The sequence below is a fragment of the Anser cygnoides genome, chromosome 1 (genome assembly GCF_040182565.1).
Source record: "Anser cygnoides isolate HZ-2024a breed goose chromosome 1, Taihu_goose_T2T_genome, whole genome shotgun sequence".
Taxonomy (NCBI): Eukaryota; Metazoa; Chordata; class Aves; order Anseriformes; family Anatidae; genus Anser; species Anser cygnoides.
Window position 1 is genome coordinate 155,190,199 of NC_089873.1, and position 20,609 is coordinate 155,210,807.

Here is a 20,609-nt window from a genome sequence, read left to right on the forward strand (position 1 = left end):
AACTTTCCTGTGGTTCTCTGGATCCTCCTTGGAGGTGGGTTCAACTATCTCTTCCCAGTCATCAGGAACCTCCCACAACACCGTGTCATTTCCAAAATAAAAGACAGCAGTCTCCCAAAGAAATCAGCTCGTTCTCTCAACTCCACCGCATGCATCCCATCCAGGCCCCCAGACTGTGTGATACCTACCTGATCTTTCCCAGCTGTGAGCCAGACTACATTTCACTTGGTACTACAGCTAGGTTCAGGGACCTGGGAGGCTTTTAATTTCCCAGTAAAGACCATAGCAAAGAAGGCACTGATTCTCCCATTCTCTTCTATATCCTCTGTCATTATTAGGTACCATGCCCAATGAACCAACATTTTCTTCTTCCTTCCTTTTGCTACCAATACACAGAAATTTCTTGTTGCCCTTTCACACCATCCAGTATAGACACAGCTCCTGTGCTTGGAGGTTTTCCTTGAATATCAACCAGTTCTCCTGGGCTGCTTTGCTCTCCAAAAGAAGTCTCCCATGGGATTCTGCCAGTCAAATCATTGCTCAAGCCAAAGCTGGTTCTCCTTAAGTCCAGGCTTATAGTTCTGCTATTTGCCTCACTTCTCTTGAGAACCTAAATTTCGCTTCTTCCGAAAGTCGTCATCAAGCTTCATAGCCCTGATCAGCTCTTCCTTCTTCTGAAGATGTCCAGCACAGCGTTTCCTCTAGTTAACCCGTCAATCATCTACGTCAAGAAATCACCCACCACACATTCCAGAAGGCTCCTGGAAGCGTTTTCACTCCACATTTCCAGCAGTTATCAGGATGGTTAAAACCCCACATTAGCATCAGGGTCTGAAATCACGAGGCCTCCTTCAGTTTTCTTAAACAATTTTGATCTGCTTCCTACTCTTGATCAGGTTTTTGGCAGACAACTACAACATGGCCTGTTGACAGAAGTTGCAGCCTTCCCCCTATTGAGTCTCTGTCCTCCAGCTACTCCAGTACAGCCTCTTACAAAGCTCCCCAGGTTCTCTGCAAAAGAACCTGCCAGTGTTTGTCCTCTGTGATCCTACAGTCAGCTCATCTCCTTCTTGCAGCTGCCTTCACCTGCAACCCAGCACCTCAACCACAACATGCCTCCCACGTGTGAGGACCCCACTCTCCTGTCTGTAGTCCTAGCCTCAGGGAGCAGTGCCAGGCATTTGCTGCAGCCCAAGGCACAGATGACTGCATCCTCACTCCTTCCACGTACTTCTAAATATTAGATCTTGCCAGCAGTCACAAATTAATGATTAACACAAGTTCATTTGCTCAAAGCTGCTTTTCTTTTACACTTACAATAGGGCTTAATAAAGAAACAATAAAGCCATAGGACAACTTCTGCAGGCACTATCATAGCCAGTTCCTAATACGTAACCAATAAAACAAGTATCCTTCAGGAACATAGTGATGATAACACCTAAGAAAGGACAAGCATCAATTTGAAGTTCTGTTAAAAGAAAGGAAACAAGTTCTAGGCTGCTCAGACTTCTAGCTAAATGTATACAGTTCCAGTTTAGTACAAGGCCCCCACCAAGGTCTGGTTGCAGCTTAGGAAAGCTCTCTTTTATTCACCAAACTAGCACCTTCACCATGCACACGTGCTCCCCTATAAGCACACATACAAAGAAACAGGATCAGTTACCCGCAGACGTTTATATATCCATATCAGTTATGAGACAAAGCACCCCATAAGAGGATAGAGACTGTGCTCTCTAAAAGTCTAGAAATAAAAGCTTTATTCAAGTTACCTTTGATATTCCACTAGCATTTTAAATCAGTGGAGGAAGTTAACTCCTAAAAGAAATGACAGTCTGAGATGCACCTACATTGTTAAATAATTGAACATTTTATTTAAGTCAATACTGAGACACAAATTTTCGTTCAGTAGCCCTTAGACATTCTCATAATCAGACCTTAATACAAGCTGTTTAACAACATCCTTCACAATCTCTACTATTCAACATCATAAAACACTGCAAATCAGTAGACCAAATGCCAACCAGTCAGTTTCATATATCTGGAAAAGTAACACACTGTCTCAGACTATTTTTTTTTTTTTTTTTTTTTAAGTAATTCTCAGGAGACAACCACTGCCAAGGTAAGTAAAGAATATCACTGCAAAACCCACAGTAAGGCAGGTCACCTGATCCTTAAGCAAGGGGCTGTAACACACTGAGATGAGAGGCTGTCAGAAGTGCCAACCAACGTGGGCTGGAAGATGACTCGGTCACACCTGTTCTTAATGCAACATCACAAACCAATTGCAACCGCTGGCCCCGTGCCAATATCCCACATGCTAACTGGGATCTTATCTGCATGCAATCCAACCCAGTTGCCTCAGCTTCCATTCACATTCCTCTCCTGCAGGGAGGCATTCCCAAACAGTTGCGTTATTGTGGGACGCAAGCTCAACGTGTGTTCACTGCACTGATGGCTGCATGCACTTATGGAGCCGTGGCCCCCTTATTACAGTCTTATATTACAAAGAAAACGCAACGGGAAAGGGATACAAAATAAATCCATGATTTCATAACAGATTTCTAGGATAAGCATTACTTGCAGACTGGGATTTTTGTATTACATTGGAAAAAAAAACAACCCTTAAAGATCAAAAGGAAGAGTGCGTATCAGCTTCAGTCAGGCAACTCAGATTATTCGCGTGGAAGAAAGGATGTGAAGAACCGTGCTGTCCTGCCTTCCCACCCCTTCCTTCCAAAGCACTATCATCCACTGCCCCCAGCAGGTACCATCAGTACCACACTGAAGCTGTTGTTGCTTCTCAGGTGATCTTAGTGCCTCAGGAAGCTGCGTATGGAATAAAATGGATGAGAACAAAACGATCAAAGGTCAATCTTAAAGACACGATTCCTGGAAAGTGATGTGCCATTACTACAGAGAGCAAACGTGGGAGATGACATGCTGTCACAAGCAAACTGTGTCACAACTTTGTCAAGAGCCAATATTACAGCAGGTTTCACTTCAACAACTGCCAACGTCCTACCTTACAAGGTCTGTACTTCGCAAGTCAACAGGTGAGCCAGTATTAAACACTAGCTACTAAGAACCTGCAAGAATTAATGTAATACCATGCACTGAATTAATATTTATGAGCACATAAGCTCATAGCTCAGAGCACTGTCCGACTAGCACAGCAAGACAGAAACTAGAAAAAGGTACTGCATTTAAATAAAACACATCTCTATCAAATCCAAGTCACCACTAAGTATAGCTACTATTTTACACCAACTACTCACACAGACTACCTTTTCCCCCATATTAAATAGGACACATGAATGAGTGTGTGGTTTGGGGCTTTGTATGTGTTTTTGAATTAAAACAATAACACCAAAAAAAAACAACTGTAAGCTGTTCCAGAAAACTCCTTTTTGGAAGCAATTTCAAACACTAATTATTGACACTATCGTTGAGAAGAATTGCCGTATTGATTTCCAACGAAGATCTGAAAACAGGCTTCAAGGCTGACCATACTGACCTAAAAGAATAAGCTTTAGCCAGACACTACAAGACAAGCACTGAGCTAAAGCTGATTTAGGTCTATGTTTAATTGCTTAGCACAGACCTATCCTCTCCAAGTTCAATTTTGAGGAGCTCACTCATTCTAAGAGAACTTGACAGATTTTGCCACACTCATTCTCAGCGACCACTTGTCGCAGATATAACCTTTAGATGATAATTCTACTCCTCCTCCAACCTCCCTCCCATACTGGACAATTTCAAGGGACAGAGCAAAGTTTCTTTTAAAAGAAGCAATCATCACCATATCTGTTTGAAACAATTATCAAAGGATGTTAGTTGCTACTTACAGACAATTTAGCAGTAATAATAGTTAAGAGAAAGAGCATCTCAAACTTTTACTTTTAAATTAGTGATATCTTATTGCAAGCAAACAAGCAAAAAAAAAGATATTTTAAAAACAAGGAATAAAGTATAACCAAAAACCACAATACTCATTAAACAGTGATGTATTCATCTGTACCTAAACCTGATTCCCCACCAACTATACTGCCCTCGCTCTCCCTGCTACACCTTCCCTTTTTTAAGGTCTCCAATCTTGAGTTTTTCTATCTTTTAGATACTTCATATGGAATTTAGTTTCTATTTTTACATTCCTCCATAGGGAAAAAAAAAATACCAGGATCACACCCATAGAACCAAAGCCTGTCAGCCACATATCCCACAACATCCTGCAGCTATTTGCTGGGGCATACAGCTAACAATCAGATGTACTCGGCTTTAAACACAACCCTCCTTACAAGGATCTTCAAAGATGTCTCTGCTTCCTGATCCGGTTCTTCACATAGTTCCACCACACATCCCAACATTAGGGTATACAGGGAAGAGAGAGAAGGGAAGGAAATTGATACCAAGGACACACTTACCTTAAGACACTAGATCTATACTGCCTCTCAAAAGGATAATCTGGTAGTCTCCTTTCTCCTGGTCCCAACCGTGTGTCCTGACAGCATTAGCTGTAGCCCTCATGAAGCCCTGCAGTGAGTCACGAGTTTACTGATGCCCATTTCTTTCTTTTCTTCACACTCTTTTCAGACAGATAAGCAGCCTGGATCCAATTACCAAAAGGCTGCACATATAGTGGTGCCAGCAGAAGAACAAGGTACACAGGGGATAAGAATTTAACAATAAGAGAATTACTCTTTATAGACACTGCAGTCTGAAAACAGCTGCAAAAGCCATTCCCCACGCATTTGTGAATATTACTTAAAAATTCTGCCTCAGGTCCATCTTTGCCTGTGAGTCCTGATAGCATAGGGAAATTCAGCCCAAAGCCTGCTAACCAGTGCTTACACCCACACAGATAAGAAATGAGATAAGATTACCAAACAGCACTGCTCGTGAATACAGCCTGAAAAGAGATCATACCCGAATGCCCACAGCCACAGCAGACAGCAAATAGCACAGCTGGGACGCACAAACCACAGGAGCACGAGAAGTGAATCTGCACGAACAAAGGGTTGCTACTGAACACCTGGGTGAAGGATGAAGTCAGGAAAGAGCCAGGACACTCAAAGAGCCTCAAAGTAACGCACAAAAGATGCCACCACCACTTCTGGAAAGAAAAGGATCAGGTAAATAGCCTAGAGACTTTTGGGAGAAGTTCATTGTAGTAAGTGCAGTAGGTTCGAGCTGGTACGGCAGCAGGAGCCACTGAACCGGAGCTGCCAGCGCCAGTATTTCAGGAAGCATCTTGGAGCACTCCTCAGCATAGAGGAAGGAGCTGCCTCCTCCCTCCTCGCCGCCTAAGAAAAAAGCCAAAAGTCCTCAGAAGTGAGGAAGCCTAGCGACTGCAGCCCTGCTCAGCCTGTTTGCCAGGACTGTGAGGATGAGCACTGAGGTGCCTGTGCATCTCCCCACGCAGGTCGCAGCCCTGCAGCCAGCACCAGTCAGTTTAACTGATGGCTGACCTAACTCCTCTTCCCTCCATAAACGGCTCCAGCATCCATCAGGCATTCCACTGAAATATTTTAGCATACCAAATCAGTAGAAAAAACATTTACTAACTTGACAAATAAGGTGTCTGGTGTGTTCAGGGCACTGGAGTAGCTCAGCGCAAGGTCAGGAAAGTGCCCAGAAGGGCAAAACCATGCAAGCTAGCAATTACAGCACCTTCAGGCAAGTGCACATTAGCATTAAGTCCAAATCATGGGTGCATTTAAGTTAATCTCTCGGCCACCCTCACTTAAAACACATTCTTCTTCACCACACAGGTGCCTCACGGCACACGAGCTGGCTATCTCCCAGGCAAAGCTCAACCAAAAGATGCAGCCCAGCAAGCACATCAAGCCACCGCTAATGGGCACCGAGTCCACAGTACCACACTGAAACCAACCCAAAAGGGATAAAAGGCAGACAGCAAGGACACCGTGTCTTCAGCGTGAATCACCGCACCCTACAGCCCCGGTCCTGTTCCTCCACAATTCCCACTAGTGTGGGCAGTTGTCAGCACCCACAGAACCACAGAGTCACTCTCTACAGCAGTGACCACCTGGATATTGAAGTCACGATAAACTTCTGAACAAGCTCTGGCATTTCCCTACCCCACGGACAATTCAGTACACCCTCCAACAACCACCTCCCCCAAATGAGCTTTATGCTAAGAAGTTAAATTGAATCTGTGCATTGATCTTTCAAATAAATCGGCTTGGCACTTAAAAAAAAAAAAAACCCTCTCCTCACAAAGGTCAAAAGACTTGGGTTCAACCCCTTCCTTCCAACGCACACTTCCCACCTTCAGGGAAAGTGTCCCCAAAAGGCAGGCAGCATGATGCTTAAAGCCTTCTGCTCTGCAGCCTTCTTCTCTTGCCCAGTGCAACACCTTCATCCAAAATCTAACACAAATAACACTCCAGCTTAGCCAAGCTACACAAAAGGAGTTTGAGTGTTTGTCCCTATTCCAAAGGTCATATATGATGCATTTCTTGTCATCCTATCTCTGAATAAAATGCATAGCAAGTATTTGGAGAACAGGATGAAACTTAAGGACCATAGTGCTCTGCTGAGCCACCCCCAACTTTTAAAATCAACGCAGCAGCTTGCATTGCTCCTCACGGCCAACAAAAATGACTATTTCCTCACCAACAGCACCCTCCACCCAGCCACTCAGCCTAGAAGCTACAGTATGGTTCCAAAAGAAAAAGCAGACTGTGCTTGGCAGGCAAGATACAATTTTGAACAGCAGCACACTCCTTCCACAGAGGTACTGGAGTCTTCACAGGACTATCACCATGGACATCTCGTACTTTACTCAAGCCTTTGTTGTTCACTCAATAAGGTAAAGGGACAGAAAAAGTGACATCACCTGCAACATCTCTTGTGGAGAAACAAGCAACATACTGGCTTGTCTTTAAAAGAAAAGACAATTGCATTTATTAGGCATGGCCATAGCTGTAATACAGGGACATGTGCAAAAGCCAGGTACTTAAATATTGAAGGAAAAGCAGAACAGCAACTGCAAACCTCACCCTGATGTTTCTCCTTTGCAAAATCATATTCTGTACTCTTTAGAAACACCACCACTTACTAAAAGTGAATTGCTCCAGGCATAGGATGTGGAGGCAAAGAATCTCTTTCTATGAACTTCAGACACTAGTCTGGGAAACATGTATTTAAACGAGGCATTAAAATATTAGCATTTCCTTTTCCTATAGGTACTTGAACTAGATCTCTCCTCAGGTTATCTGAGCACAGACTCCAAGTGCCATTGGGAGGCAATGAGCTGTCAAAATGCTTAAATCTCTAGTTTTGGAGCAGATGACAGGTTAAAGTTTTGCATATTTAAAAAAGTAAACAGCAAAACAAATAGTAAGTGAGGGTTTGTCTAAACTATAAAACCTCTGTGAGTTAGTTATAAGTAAAGAAAACTCCTCAGTTTTGGATAAGCTTCCATCTTTCAATACAATTACAGTGTTTGGTTGTTTTTCTTTCTAAATTAATACAAACTGCCAAGTCCCTCCAAAATATTTATTTCTACCAAATAGGTTTCTTGAGAACAAAAGGAACATACAGCATTCCATTAAGCTGTAGGAAAAAATCTTCGAAGTTATGCTTTTATTGTTTCAGTCAACAGCTCAACTTGTTCATCCAAATTCATTCTCCTCAATACAGACTTGCTATAGCAGCTTACAAACTTAATCAGCTTCGCAGTTTCCTTAAAAAAAAAAGTTTCCTCCCCACACTTTCTTCTGAAATACTACCTCAGATTTCAAGCTTGGAAAAAAGACAAAAATTAGGACCTAGAAATTGAAGATCTATAATAGTTTGATTGTTTTGTTTTCCTTCGGAGAAAAAGGTTTCTAGAGAACAGATGAATTATGTGCAATTAATTTTACATCACTAAAAGCACTTGCATCGTTTTGGGGTTTATATTTTCCAGTAGAACAAGATGACTTGCAAAAGCTACAAAAATTTGGAGATATCTTTGCTTAAGGGCTTTTAATACAATAACACCTGAACCCTTAAGTGAGTGATAGAAAAACGGTGTTAGAGGTAAACTAGTTGTTCAGTACTCCATGAAGTTTGAGTAGTTTACATTACTTTCCCATGGGATTTTTTCAGTCATTTATAGTTCATTGCTTCGTATGGCTATAGAATCCCTGCTGTGTTAAAAAATGCCAAATAAAATTATATCTCATTCACTGCTTTATGCTATACCTTCTTTTGTTCAGATCCAATTAGCGAAAGCCTGTTCTTCATTTATCATACTTTTAGCTGATTACATTAGGCACTACAATAGTCCTCTAGCTTTCCTTGACAATGTTTGCACCATCAGTGTTACATTTATGGTTGAGGAGGCTCTTTCATCTTAACCCTCTATTCCAATCAGTTCAGGGGGAAAAAAATACATATGATTATTCTTTTTTGACTGAAAATTCTTTGCTTGTTTTCTCACCCCAAAAATAGTTTCACAGGATGTTTGAATTATATTTTTCAAGTCCTATTGGTTCTTCCCCACTGTACCTATCCAAGTATAAAGAATTAGTGTGTTACAAGTTGAACTCTGAAGGAGAAGCAGCATTTTGTACAGTTTACGTCAACTTATTTTGGGGAAGCGCAGGAAAGAACAGATATAATAAAATGTATTAACTAATACTTTCAAGATATTAAAAAGCATCAGTTATGACCTACTTTTCTGAATATACGCAGTACCTCTTGACAAAGTGCGTTCTCTGTGCGTCTCACAGCAGCCTTTTTGCCAGACTGCTTTTCCCCCATCACCACACTGATTTTATTTCTGAACAGTTGTTAAAACCCAACTCCTTTTCCACAATATAAATAACAGCGGACATGATCTTTTTGCCCATTCACACCCTCTGGGCAATATAAATGTAAAGCAATCCCATTTAATGCCATTTACCTACAACTTTGCATTAATGCACACGCACCCAAAAGCTCCTGAAGTCACCTACCTCCTTAAAGCTTACAGCTTTGCTAATGTCGCCTTCCTATCACCATAACAATTTATGTTTTTAACCTATAGAAATCCTTCAGATCTTTGGCCATTTTTCTTTTTTTTTTTTTAGATAAAGTTCACCAAACAGTATTTTATGCTTTACTTTGCCCTTCTTCAGGTAAATACTGTTTGGCTCTCAGGAGGCTGTTCAATTTTTACTACGTTCCCAATTTAAACCAGTCCTTTCTACTGCTTCCTGCTCATAAGTTACCTCTTTTGTACTGTTATAGTCTAGTTACCTTTCATTAATATGAAAAATCACCATGTCAAAATGAATATTGCTAACAGAATACTCAAAACTTTTGCCATTGTGTTCTGCAGAAACCAAATCTGGAGAAAACAAAACAGCAAGTAGTTTCACTGAAGGTCTATATGTATTTCAGCTATTCCTACCACTTCCATTCAACACGAAACTCCATAAAGATCTCAGACAGTTTTAACATTAAAAAAAAAGAGAATATTCAACAGAAAAATTCAAATAAGTCTATCAGAATTACGCTTTAAGATAAGATTATTCACTAGTGAGCCTTAAAATATCTTTTGAGTAAAGATCAACACTTTTAAGACTATATATATCACTCCTACACAAACACCATTGAAAATGCCTGCTAGGGTCATTTAGGCATACAACACTAGGTAGGGAATGAACTAGAAGCTGTTACTGAGGAGCCTGAATTGCCAGATACTTTATGGTTTTGGTTTTTTTCCCCAATTAGATATGCACACTAAAGCAGCCCTGCTTCAATTTCAGTTCTGTTTTCAACAAGTGTGACAAAAGGGAAAGCCAGAGAGATGTAAGAGACTGACTGGCTTACCCTCCTTTAAAGTTACTTGTACAAATGAATTGGTACCAAGAGCATCAGACTACCCATGTTTTAGTAAGAAGCTACACAGCTAAGGTTTTAAGAGACTATTGCCTCATCCCAAAGGTTGCTCTAAGTTCTAAACAGAAAGTTTGCTTCAATTCATGCTGTTTTTAAACATTTTATTTGAAAATATTTTTGTAAACAGACCCAATGTACTCCCGTCATCACTTAAAAACACGTCCCACTATCCCTCTTAAAGACAAATAGCTTTAGGACGGGCAGGTAGTTCAACCTTTAAATTTATTCCTTTAAATTTACACCTGTCTTTGGTTCAGTGACTATCATCATCACAGTAGTTGCCTATGGCATTCATTGCCTTTGCAATACAAGTCTTGGAAGAGTGAGGAAAGTATGGCTTAATCCTGTCAAGCACAAAAATCAAGAGGAGAGTCACATCTTTTACACAATCCCACCAGTAAGCAAGTGGGTTTCTCCTAGCTACATGGGGACAGAGGTTCATTTGGCAGGATATAATCAGCTCCCAACTCTGATTTCAGTGTTTGACATCTTGCTACCACTGGTATAACCAAGAAGGTAGCTGTCGATGCAACCCGAACAAAAATAAACAACATGGGACAAAACATTTTTGTCACTACTTTATGACAAGTGACACAGTCAAAGAAATTGGCCTCTGTACTCATCTATCCAGATCATCCAAACTGGCAGCCACACACATCACCACAACAGCCAGGTCATTCACACAACAATGAACAACTGGAAATTTCCAAGTCATTAAGATAGATGACATTAGTTAAACTATTTCCCAGTGCAAGCATCCAAGGCAGTGATTAGAGAATGTACGGTAGACATAAGCACATTTTTTTGATGTGATTGTATTAAGTCTAAGTAACATCTGTATAACTACCATGCGTTTAAAACACTTTTCTGTATGATTGAAAATGTCCCTCGCTTTCTTTTAAATACTGCAAGCTTCTTCAATGCACACAGCTAGATTTGTTGGTCTAAGTAAGGATTCAACGCAGCTAAGCAGGCACTATTTCACCCTTGTAGAATTTGTTAGAGCCTCGTCTTTGTCCGTCAGCTCAAAATGTCAGCGTTGAACACGTTATCTTTATGAACTGTTCTGAATACGTTATTGCATTTCTGAGATACCAGCTTGAATTTACTTTTTCTTATGAACTATTAGGAATTAGAGACCCTATACACTTTTTAAAGCTAAGACGGCACTGTAGATTGAAGCAGAACAGCTATTATATTTTCAATTCTCTTTGTAACGCGCTATTTGTACTCCCTTCCCTAAGGTCAGGAGCTGTACTTTTCCCTGTCATTCTTATTCCCTCATTATACTCTTCAATCTCAATTTTTACTTATTACTTTCAGACTTTCCATATTCTCCAGTTCATAGCAGTGTCCATACAATAAATATAAAGCCATCCAGACACACTGGAGGGACCATTTCATTTTCCGAGTCTATTACTGATTGGTGAAAGAACACGCTCTCTTTTTAAACAGGTTTTTAGTCTATTTTCAGAATTCATGCCAGTGAACAAGGCTATGCAGTGCTGCTAAACAGCAGATCCATTTATCCTAACAGCAGATAACATAAATGTAAGATGGAATACAAGCACCCATTAACATGCTTCTGTTTTACTAGAGGGATCATAGATCATACCGAGTAGTTTGCATTCATATCCACTCAACCCTTGGCTTCCAGAAGAATTATGATTTATCATAATGCCTGACACCCATCTATTAGGAAATCATTTCACAGTCCATTGAGCACCCACAAGCTACTATGCTCCCAGTGGCAGATACCAGTTAAAATCCAGACCAAGTATATTCCTCATGCACCTCAAAAAAATAATTACTTGGCATAGAAACCCAGTAGTAGAGCATATGACTCATCCGAGAAAAAATTAGTTTGAGTCCCTTATTCTACCTGCAGCCTACTTATTTGAACTGAGCAGGTGATATAGGAATAGAACTGCAAAAGGACTCAGACAAAAGCCGTGTCAAAGTCCACCTCCCAACAGTTCTCCCCTCTCACTTAACTCTGAAAACACCAAAGTTCTCCTAACTAAACTTTCACAAATTGCACAAATCATGCTTCAGTTTTTCAAGCACTGAGCAAACCAAGTCCTGACAAGCATAAAATACACATTTTTTCCTGTCAACTTGTCTGAGGGACCTCTTCCATTAAATCATAACATGGAGTTTCAGCTCCCTTCCAGATTTCAATGAACAATCCTAGAACGTGGAGGCACCCCAATCCTTTCTCTTGTATAAGTCCTGCATGCAAAGAATAATAAGATGTTCTCTGTGGTCAACAAGAATATGCAAGTGTGCCTATACTCACTGTAGTATCACTCAGAGAAAGCACAAAAGGTACTAACTTTCTGTTCTTGCTACAACAGACTTAAAATTCTTCTAAAATAAACTAGAGAAGAGACTACAAAGCCTAAGAAGCAACCAAGTAGCTAGACAAGTACCTTCCCTGTTCAGAGAGCCATTTTACCACCTTCCTGCCGCACCACTGAATATCCAGACACCTCAATATCAGCGTCAAATGGAACAGCTCCAATACACATGTCCAGCACAGCTGGTAGGTGAGAGCATTCTTCCAGCCAGTGGAAAGCAATGAGACGAACGTACAAGGCACAGAACAATTTATACCAAGTTCTCTATCTCTTAAGATCCATTTCTCATTGTCTTTTGTGTTTGTTAGCAAAACAAAATGTTGGTTTCACTGCCACTCTTACACTTGCTGCACAAGAGCAGCTACTTATCAGGTGTTACTGTCTGGCTTAATCCAGGAAAAGAACAAAAGAACAAGATACTATTTATATGAGCAGAACATGGGAGAGTTCACAGAAAAAACAATGCTAAATACTTGACCAGTTCTCTCCCTTCCCTTTCCCCTCACTCAGCCCCCATGGTATCTCCCCTCTTTTTAAGCACATGGACGAAAAGGGCCTATGCAAAGATACTTGGAAACTGCAAACATGCCTACCATGGTAAGCAACAAGCCTGCATAACAGCTGCCAGTCTTGTTCAAACCCCATCTATTTCATTCAGTCAGTACTTACAGCATTGGCATCGACATCGCTGTGTATGGCGACTGTTTTAATCCCCATCTTCTTGCACGTTTTGATGACCTACCATATAAGAAGGGACAATTATCAATATTTAAAATACAAATAGTTTAAGAATGAACTACAAAAAAAAAACAACTTAAGGTTATGTACTTACTCGGCATGCAATCTCTCCTCTGTTGGCAATAAGGAGTTTTTCAAAAGTCTGGAGGGAAAAGAACAATAAGGACCTTGAGAGATGAACGACCCATAAATTTTCCTCCCATCAGAAACACACATTCCTTTCTCCTCCACTTCCACTAAAATCCTGGTTTACCCAGAGGCTTGTAATGCTGAGTTCACCTGTTTTAAAGGTTTCTGCTGATTTAACAATGATAACAGCATAAACCGTATGCTATACTGTATCTACCTAGCATGTACACAGGTTCAGAACAAAAAGGCATTCACCGTTCACACCAGCATTCCCTGGATCTCCCTACCACGCACAGGCCAGAAACTGGACTCTACAGAAGACGCAGGAGACCAGCCCATGGAAGAGACACACACGAGCAGTGCCAAAGAAACAGCAACAACCTTATCTCCAAGAAGTGCCCAAGTTGCTTGTTTTTGAATACACAGAAGATATTCAAAGGAGGCGTGATTCCCAGGTCTCTGCTTTTTCTTCCTCCCCCAAATACACAGAGATAAAGATCCCCACGTGTTCCTTAGGAAGTTATAGCAGCACTCTAAAGACCACGTTTAAAAAGCTTGCATTTATTTTCTGTTAGGCCCAGAGCAACCATCCCTGCTGATGTTACCTTCCCTCTGATGGAAGCTATCCTCCCTGTTCTCCCAGCTCTTGCTGAGTTGTACCAGCCTTGGCCCTCACTGGAGCTAAGTCAGGTGAGGAACCTGGTAAAATCCTGAACTGCCATCATCAGCATTAAGTTGCAACAGGACAGCAAGTCACGCGTCGTATGCATGTGAAATCCTCAGTCACCTTTTGCATTAGATTGCACTTCAAGCTGTAAATACACCTTAGAGGCATGACAGGAGCACTGAAGAAGGGGATAAGTGGAAGCCAGTCAGCCTTATATCCTAGACGAAAACTTTCCATTAAGAAATGAAGTGAGGGAGGAGCAGAGTTGCTCAACATAGAAACCTCACTGCTGGGAGTACACGTTACTGCCGTCACTGGCCTTGCTAATCATACAGGTGCACTTCCAACAAAGCATGTTGAGTATCAAACAGTAATTCTCCCTCCCCTACATCAATCAGATGCTTTTCATATGGTCTGGGGGAAGAGGGGACATTGTAAGTGCAGCAGTGAAACTGTTTGTTACCCCCACAATCATCAGTGAGTGCAGAGGGGGTAGGTGAGAGAGGAGGGAGGAACTGCAAAACCAGCAGGGGAATTTCTATCGACAGACGGGTGTAACAAACAGAGGTACTCAGCGTGCCCTTGACCAAATTTACTTCTTCAAAGTCAGGGCTGAGCTGGCACCACATGGTCAGTTGAAGAATGCTACCACGTGGTAACAGCATACAGAAACCAAGGCATTTCAGAAATTCAGAAAGCAAGCCTATGGGATTTAAGGGAAGAGCTGCAGCAAGCTTACATGGCGAGCTCAGCCAGACCTGCTGAGGAACATGCACCACTACCTTGCACACAGGCTCATCCACACCCCATCAGAAGATGAGCATGCTCAATTATCAGAGGTACAAATACTGCAAGAACACCACAGGAACTGGCAGTTTGTTTGGAGAGCTCCGTTAGCTGGGGACCTGCACCAAAAACCTGGTGAAAAGACGGAAAGGTTTCCGGCATGCTCACACAAATTGGTCCTGAACCTAAAACATTTTAGGCAGAGAGCCTTGAAGGGAAATAAAAACAAAAAAAACAAACAAAAAAAAAAAAAAAACACAGCACTAAGAACTTTAACAACTCAAATACTTCAACTTATTTTTTGGTGTAACAGTTGTTTTATTAACCACGCATGGTTACATCGCAAGACAAGGCTTTCAGTACCAAGTTGTTATGCAGATTTGACATCTCCAATTTTGCAACATAACTACTAACAGGACACAACTGCGCTACTATTCCTGCTGTTAAAAGCAAGTCTCAAGTCCAGCAAGTAAAAAGAGAAATTTAATTTGCATGCGGCTTTCAGGTAACACACAGCATCTCTTTTTTGTCATTTCCACTAATGAGCTTACAAAGACCTGCTACCGCAGTCTGATCGTTACAAAACCAGTGGAGAAGATAGCGAAGACCTTGAGCTACCCGGAGAAGCCACTGGCTGGAGTGACATGGCTTGTAGTTAAAATAAACCAAAGACCTGGTTACATTGTCTAAACATAATTATGCCTTTAGAAAAGGAACAGGACCTTGAACAAGCAAAGACTGAGAATACAGGAAGCATTTGGTAAGACGAGAGTTCAGGAGACTTTTCCTGCCAGCCACGGTTCTAGGTACATACTGGTTTCTCTCCCTCTGTTTTCTAATACCGTTTCACTCCGGTTAATCACTCCTACGCTGGTAGATAGGGGGCAAGCCTAAGTGTGCTGAAGCGCTGGCATTCCTGCCCTTCAATACAAGCCTACCTTCAGCCACATTATTTTTCCAAGTGTGTTACTTTAGAAGCCATGCCAAGACAACCTCCCACAGGAAAAGTTTTTCTTGGCTAGTAACTGTAAATTGAGATTGCTACCGCACAAGTCTGTCAGAGAGCCTGACAGAAAACTCAGGCAAACCCGTGTTCCTGCAGCCGCCTCCAAAATGAGGATTTAGCATGCTCTGCAGGCCTTACACAGCCATCTTTATCCGAGCTCTGGAGCTCTCACCCCTGCACGTGAGTAACAAGCTCGATTTGGACAAGGGGCATCAGACCATCTAACAAATGTGCTGCAACTACTGCATTTATATAAACATATATAAATGTGTATATATATATATATATATGCACTCAGGTTTTTTGGTGTTTTGTTGTGAGGTTTTTTTGGTTTTTTTTTTGTTTGTTTTTTAAGAAGTGCTTTTAGATAGTCCAGCTTACAAAAGCTTCAGCAGGCCTATACCTCCCACACCACACAAAACATACGAATAATTGTGTCAAAATTATAACGTTTTCAGGCCAGTATGTAACCTTCCCAAGCTCACAGTCACTTCTCCAACCAAGACATGCACTTGACATAGTATCCAATCTCAGCAAACATACTGCAAGGACCTTTAATTTGAAGAACAACATGCTACTAAACCAGTGACAGTACAGGGGTTTCACTGGGAGAACCGCTGTTGTCAGCAGCAGCACAGGGGACAGGATAGCTTTGAAACCCAAACGTCAACGATACAGTAAAACATTACAGAGGGAAAACATGCACCATGCTACTTACCTTTTCATTCGGATCATACGTAGCTGAATACAGCCTATGGGATGTTTTAAGGTACCATCTCGAACAGAGCGTTTCACACTGCAGAAGAGAGAGGGAGTTAAACATTTCTTCTCCTGCTACTGTATGCCAGAAAGACAGAAACAGTTCATATACTGACATCTTGAGGAAACTCTTCCTTATTCTTCCCTGCCCCTCCTTGCATTCCCCCACAAAGCAGACAGTCTTTTAAGGATCTGCCTCCCCCCACAAGCACTCACACAGCAAAAAACAACTTCAGATGCTGGTTTGGCTCCCACTCTTCCCCACCACAACCCCATCATGACAGTGATCTAAGGATGAGAGATGGTTTTTCTAGGCTCGGGTTTCTTCATCTTTCAACAGCCACACTGCTCCTGTTTTGCAACAGCATCTTCCCACCCTCGCCTAGAGCATTCCCAGGTCACCATCACCTTGCAAGTCCCTGATGATACACCACCAATAACCTCCAATTCTCAAATCCAATCTCCATAAATAAAGTCCAGGAAAACAACCTGAAAAGCAAGTTATACTTGAGGTGCTAGAATCAAAACCAGAGGTTTAGAAGTTGTGTTTTGTTTGTTTCAGATGTTAATTATTCTTCACCTGAGGATGCAACAGGACAAGCTGCTTCAGGCTCTGAAGAAGGAAAATACAATTCAGATCATAATTCTGCCAACCACAGCCATCGGTTGGCCATTATTCCAAGTTCATGGCAGGCCACTTGCACCTTCAGCGACCTTACTGTTATCTAGATCCCATCAGAGGGAAAAGCAAGGTCAGCTGTGGCAGCAGAAGCAGAGCATATTCTCCTGCTGCAGAGTACACGCAGTTAGGTGGCTGGTTCCCCTCTTCTCAGACCCTACAGACAGAAGTGAACCGCAAGTGTCCTGATGCTTGTCATACAGGACACGCCAAATAATCTCCAACAAGTTATTAGTTGTTGAAGAAAGTCATTCAATGGTCAGGGGGGCTAACCTAAATGCTTGTAGTTAGCTGGGGGAAGGCACAAAGCCTCTGAAGTTTCTTGTAAACGCCTTTCAGACAAAGCTAGCTTTGAATGCATATAAGACAACAGAAAAGTTGTGCCACTGATGGAGAGCGAAAGGAAAAGCTCTGACAAGAAAAGTACAGTTAGCATTAGATTTCAGAATTTAAGCCATGCCTTGAAAAAATCCCTATACAAACCTAAAGTTTTTATACAGAAAAGTTAAGCTACAGTAAGTGGCTGTCTCCCAAAATCCACATATGCTCCAGGGATACCTCACAGAACAAAGCCCAGACAAGGGATAACCCATCACATTTAAGAGTACAGTTGAGATTTATACATCACGATACCTTCACAGCTGAACCGCTCGTCTAGCCTTAGATGTAGGCCATTATACTTAGAAGCCATCATGCAAAACAGCTCCTGACCAGTATCCAGAGAAAGTATTCCTGTGACTGGAATTCAGTAAAGTATTCCTTTTACTGGACTTCTCGGTTTTATTGCCCATTGTCCCAGCTGTCTTGTTTTGCAGTTCTTAGTAATTGCCTGTTGAAGAAGAAACCTCACCCACACCCCAGGCAAGACAGGAATACAGAAGGAAGGACCCAGCCGGCACCTTCCCTGAAACTCCATCTCCAAAGCAGCGCGTACTCCGGTTGTAACACTCACCAGTAAGGAGCGGGTGGATGCTAATCCCTTCCAGATGAAAACAGCTTAGATCAGTCTCCCACATTCTGGCAAGCGCTCAAGCGTTAGAAGAAAAGTCAGGCACAACTTAACCGCTGACATCTGCCACTTCGTTTCGCAAGCAGCTTATCAGCAAACCGTAGGTACGCCTTTTGAAAAACCTACTGCATCTACCAGCACGCAGGAGCAACAGCTACATCACAACGGCTGTATCCAAACCTACCTTGATTTCTAACTACATCTTTCCCTGGTGCCACAGAGATTGAGCCCCTCCTCAAAAGGAAAAAAAAAAAAAGAAAAAAGCAGCTGTGAAGTGGCCTAAATGGGTTTCCACAGCCATCACTGATCTCTGATGCACAGCCCCTAGTTATTTAACTCGTTCAGCACTGGCTTAGCTGTGCCCACTTCTCTCTACTAAGAGAGTAATGAAAACTACACAATTCAACATTAGCCAAGATGCTGGGAAAAAAAAGAAATCCCAGAACTCAAACCTTAATCGAGTTCACATAAGCCATTTTCTTCCAGATCCCTATGGTCACCTCATAGGGAAAGTCAAGATGAAGACACCCTGATTTATTATATTACACCTGATGCTACTTATAAGGTCCCAAACTAGTCCTACCACAGCTTAAAGACACACTGAGCGATCGTGTCTGTGTGTATTTTACAATTGACATTACAAGGCAGACAAAAGAAAAATCAGGTCTAACAGAACATTTTAATTAACACTCGATACCTGGCTCAGCTTGACCTGATGACTTTTTCCTATCTTGCCAAACTAGGGCAGCTCATACCTATTATAATCTATTTCTGTCATGACTGATTACCTCAATTTGATAAACATTTCAACACTACAGACTAGTGCTTTTTATTTATGAGAGCTCAGCTCTGCACTTAAGAGCTTGGCTTTGATTTTCCCACCTCTACTGGATCTGCTCTTCCCTAGGAGCAGAGCCCGGCAGCTGCCCCGGGTCAGAGCAGAGCCAGCTCCAGCTGGCTCCAAAGGGACCTGCTGCTGGCCAGAGCTGAGGCAATAAGCGACACTGGTTGCACCTTTGGGAGAGCAGATTTAAGGAAGGGAAAAAAAACTGCTGCGCAAGAGCAGCTGGGAGAGCAGGATGAGAAAACGTGAGGGAAGCGGCCCTGCAGACAGCAAGGTCGGTGCAGAAGGAGGGCAGGAGGTGCTCCAGGCACCAGAGCTCTGCAGCCCCCACTGCTACCAAAACCTTGCCACCTAAACGTAATACATACCGCTAGGATGGTATTTTGGAAATGCATCTTGCTTTTGCTGTTACTTACACAACAGCCAAACTGACTTTTGACCTGAACAGCTATACTAGTCCTAAATTAACGTCATGTAAATCAAACCACGCAGTAATTTGTACAATGGCACATTCACTTCAGCTTTGAGGCCGAGCAGAGAACCTCCCAGGGCCCCAGTGCAGCCCTGTGAAACCTCCTCAGGTGGTTTAAGGACATGGCATACGGTAACTAAACAGAAAATAATTAACTTGTTATTTATAGTTGACTTGTGTGTGTTTTTAAAGACGTCCCTTATCCAGGGAAGATGTTTCTCTGCTGTACAGGTCATCTGGTAGATACCTTGCTGTCACTGAGCCGTCTGGACGGAGAAGTCTGAATTGAAATGAAGTTCCAGATTTTAGAAAGGAAAAGCACCACATACCAATGTTTGCTTTAATACGACTAACAACAGCAGGAAGGTACATTTTAGCATTACTGGAAGATACAGTAAGCAGTGCCCAACAGTAACAGCTAGAGCAGCACACTTGCTTTTCATATTCCAACTCCTCCTTTTGCTTTCTGCCACAGATCTACCAAGGTTCTTGCCCCCATGGTTTCAGAGATTCAAGTTTAAAACTTGAAGGTGCATTCAATAGAGGAACACCTTCCCATTTCCAGTGTATTTCCCGTTAGCCATAACTATTTCTGAGTAATCCTGAACACGAAGAAGACGTAGTATTTCCCCTATTTTATTACACAGCAACTTCTCTAATTCTTTTTCAACTCACTTGACAACCCCTTGACAGGTTATGTATACAAGATATAGAAAGCAGACACTTCTAGATGTCTGCAAGAATTTTAATCTGTAATGTTGAAAATTTTAGCTTATTGTTAATACAAGATTGTACATATCCTTTAAACGTGAAAGCAGCCAAAACAATGCTTTTTCCCCCCTACTAATCAAGCGCTTTCCCTCCTTTGTACTCTCTCAGAAAGTGCTGAGCAGCTAAGCACTTGTAACTACAAGCAGATCCTCCTGAAGCCAGCTCCAAACAAACAAAAACACCGCACAATGTTCTGTAAGGTCCACTGCATTATACATGCAGCTCTTTCACTCTCGGGTCTGAGAATCATTGGCTATTCTAGGAGGCAGAGAGGAAACCCAATTTTCACGTCTGCTAACACAGCAGGCAAGCTACAAGCAAGGAAACTCCTAACACCCAAGGCTATTTTTAAAAACTAAGTCATTCCTACACCCAAGTACCTTCTCCCTTGTGCCAGTACAGAAGTTTGTACAGTCACATGGTGAATCAAACTAGGGAATACGTCCAGCTGAAAAGATACTCACAAAGAGTGGGGAAAGTTTGTTCTCTGCCAGC

The 20,609-nt window shown here is 41.9% G+C and overlaps 1 protein-coding gene across 2 annotated transcripts in view; it reads right to left on the minus strand.

The window, feature by feature from the left end:
* The window catches only part of PCCA (propionyl-CoA carboxylase subunit alpha), a 286,917-nt gene that overhangs the window by 262,099 nt on the left and 4,209 nt on the right, over positions 1-20,609 (minus strand). For both annotated transcript variants that reach the window (XM_048072682.2, XM_066986247.1), the window contains exons 2-4: positions 16,299-16,376; positions 13,087-13,134; positions 12,924-12,992 (exon numbers count right to left, since the gene is read on the minus strand). In XM_048072682.2, coding sequence (XP_047928639.2) covers positions 12,924-12,992; positions 13,087-13,134; positions 16,299-16,376 — 195 coding nt within the window. The remainder of the gene's footprint in view (positions 1-12,923; positions 12,993-13,086; positions 13,135-16,298; positions 16,377-20,609) is intronic.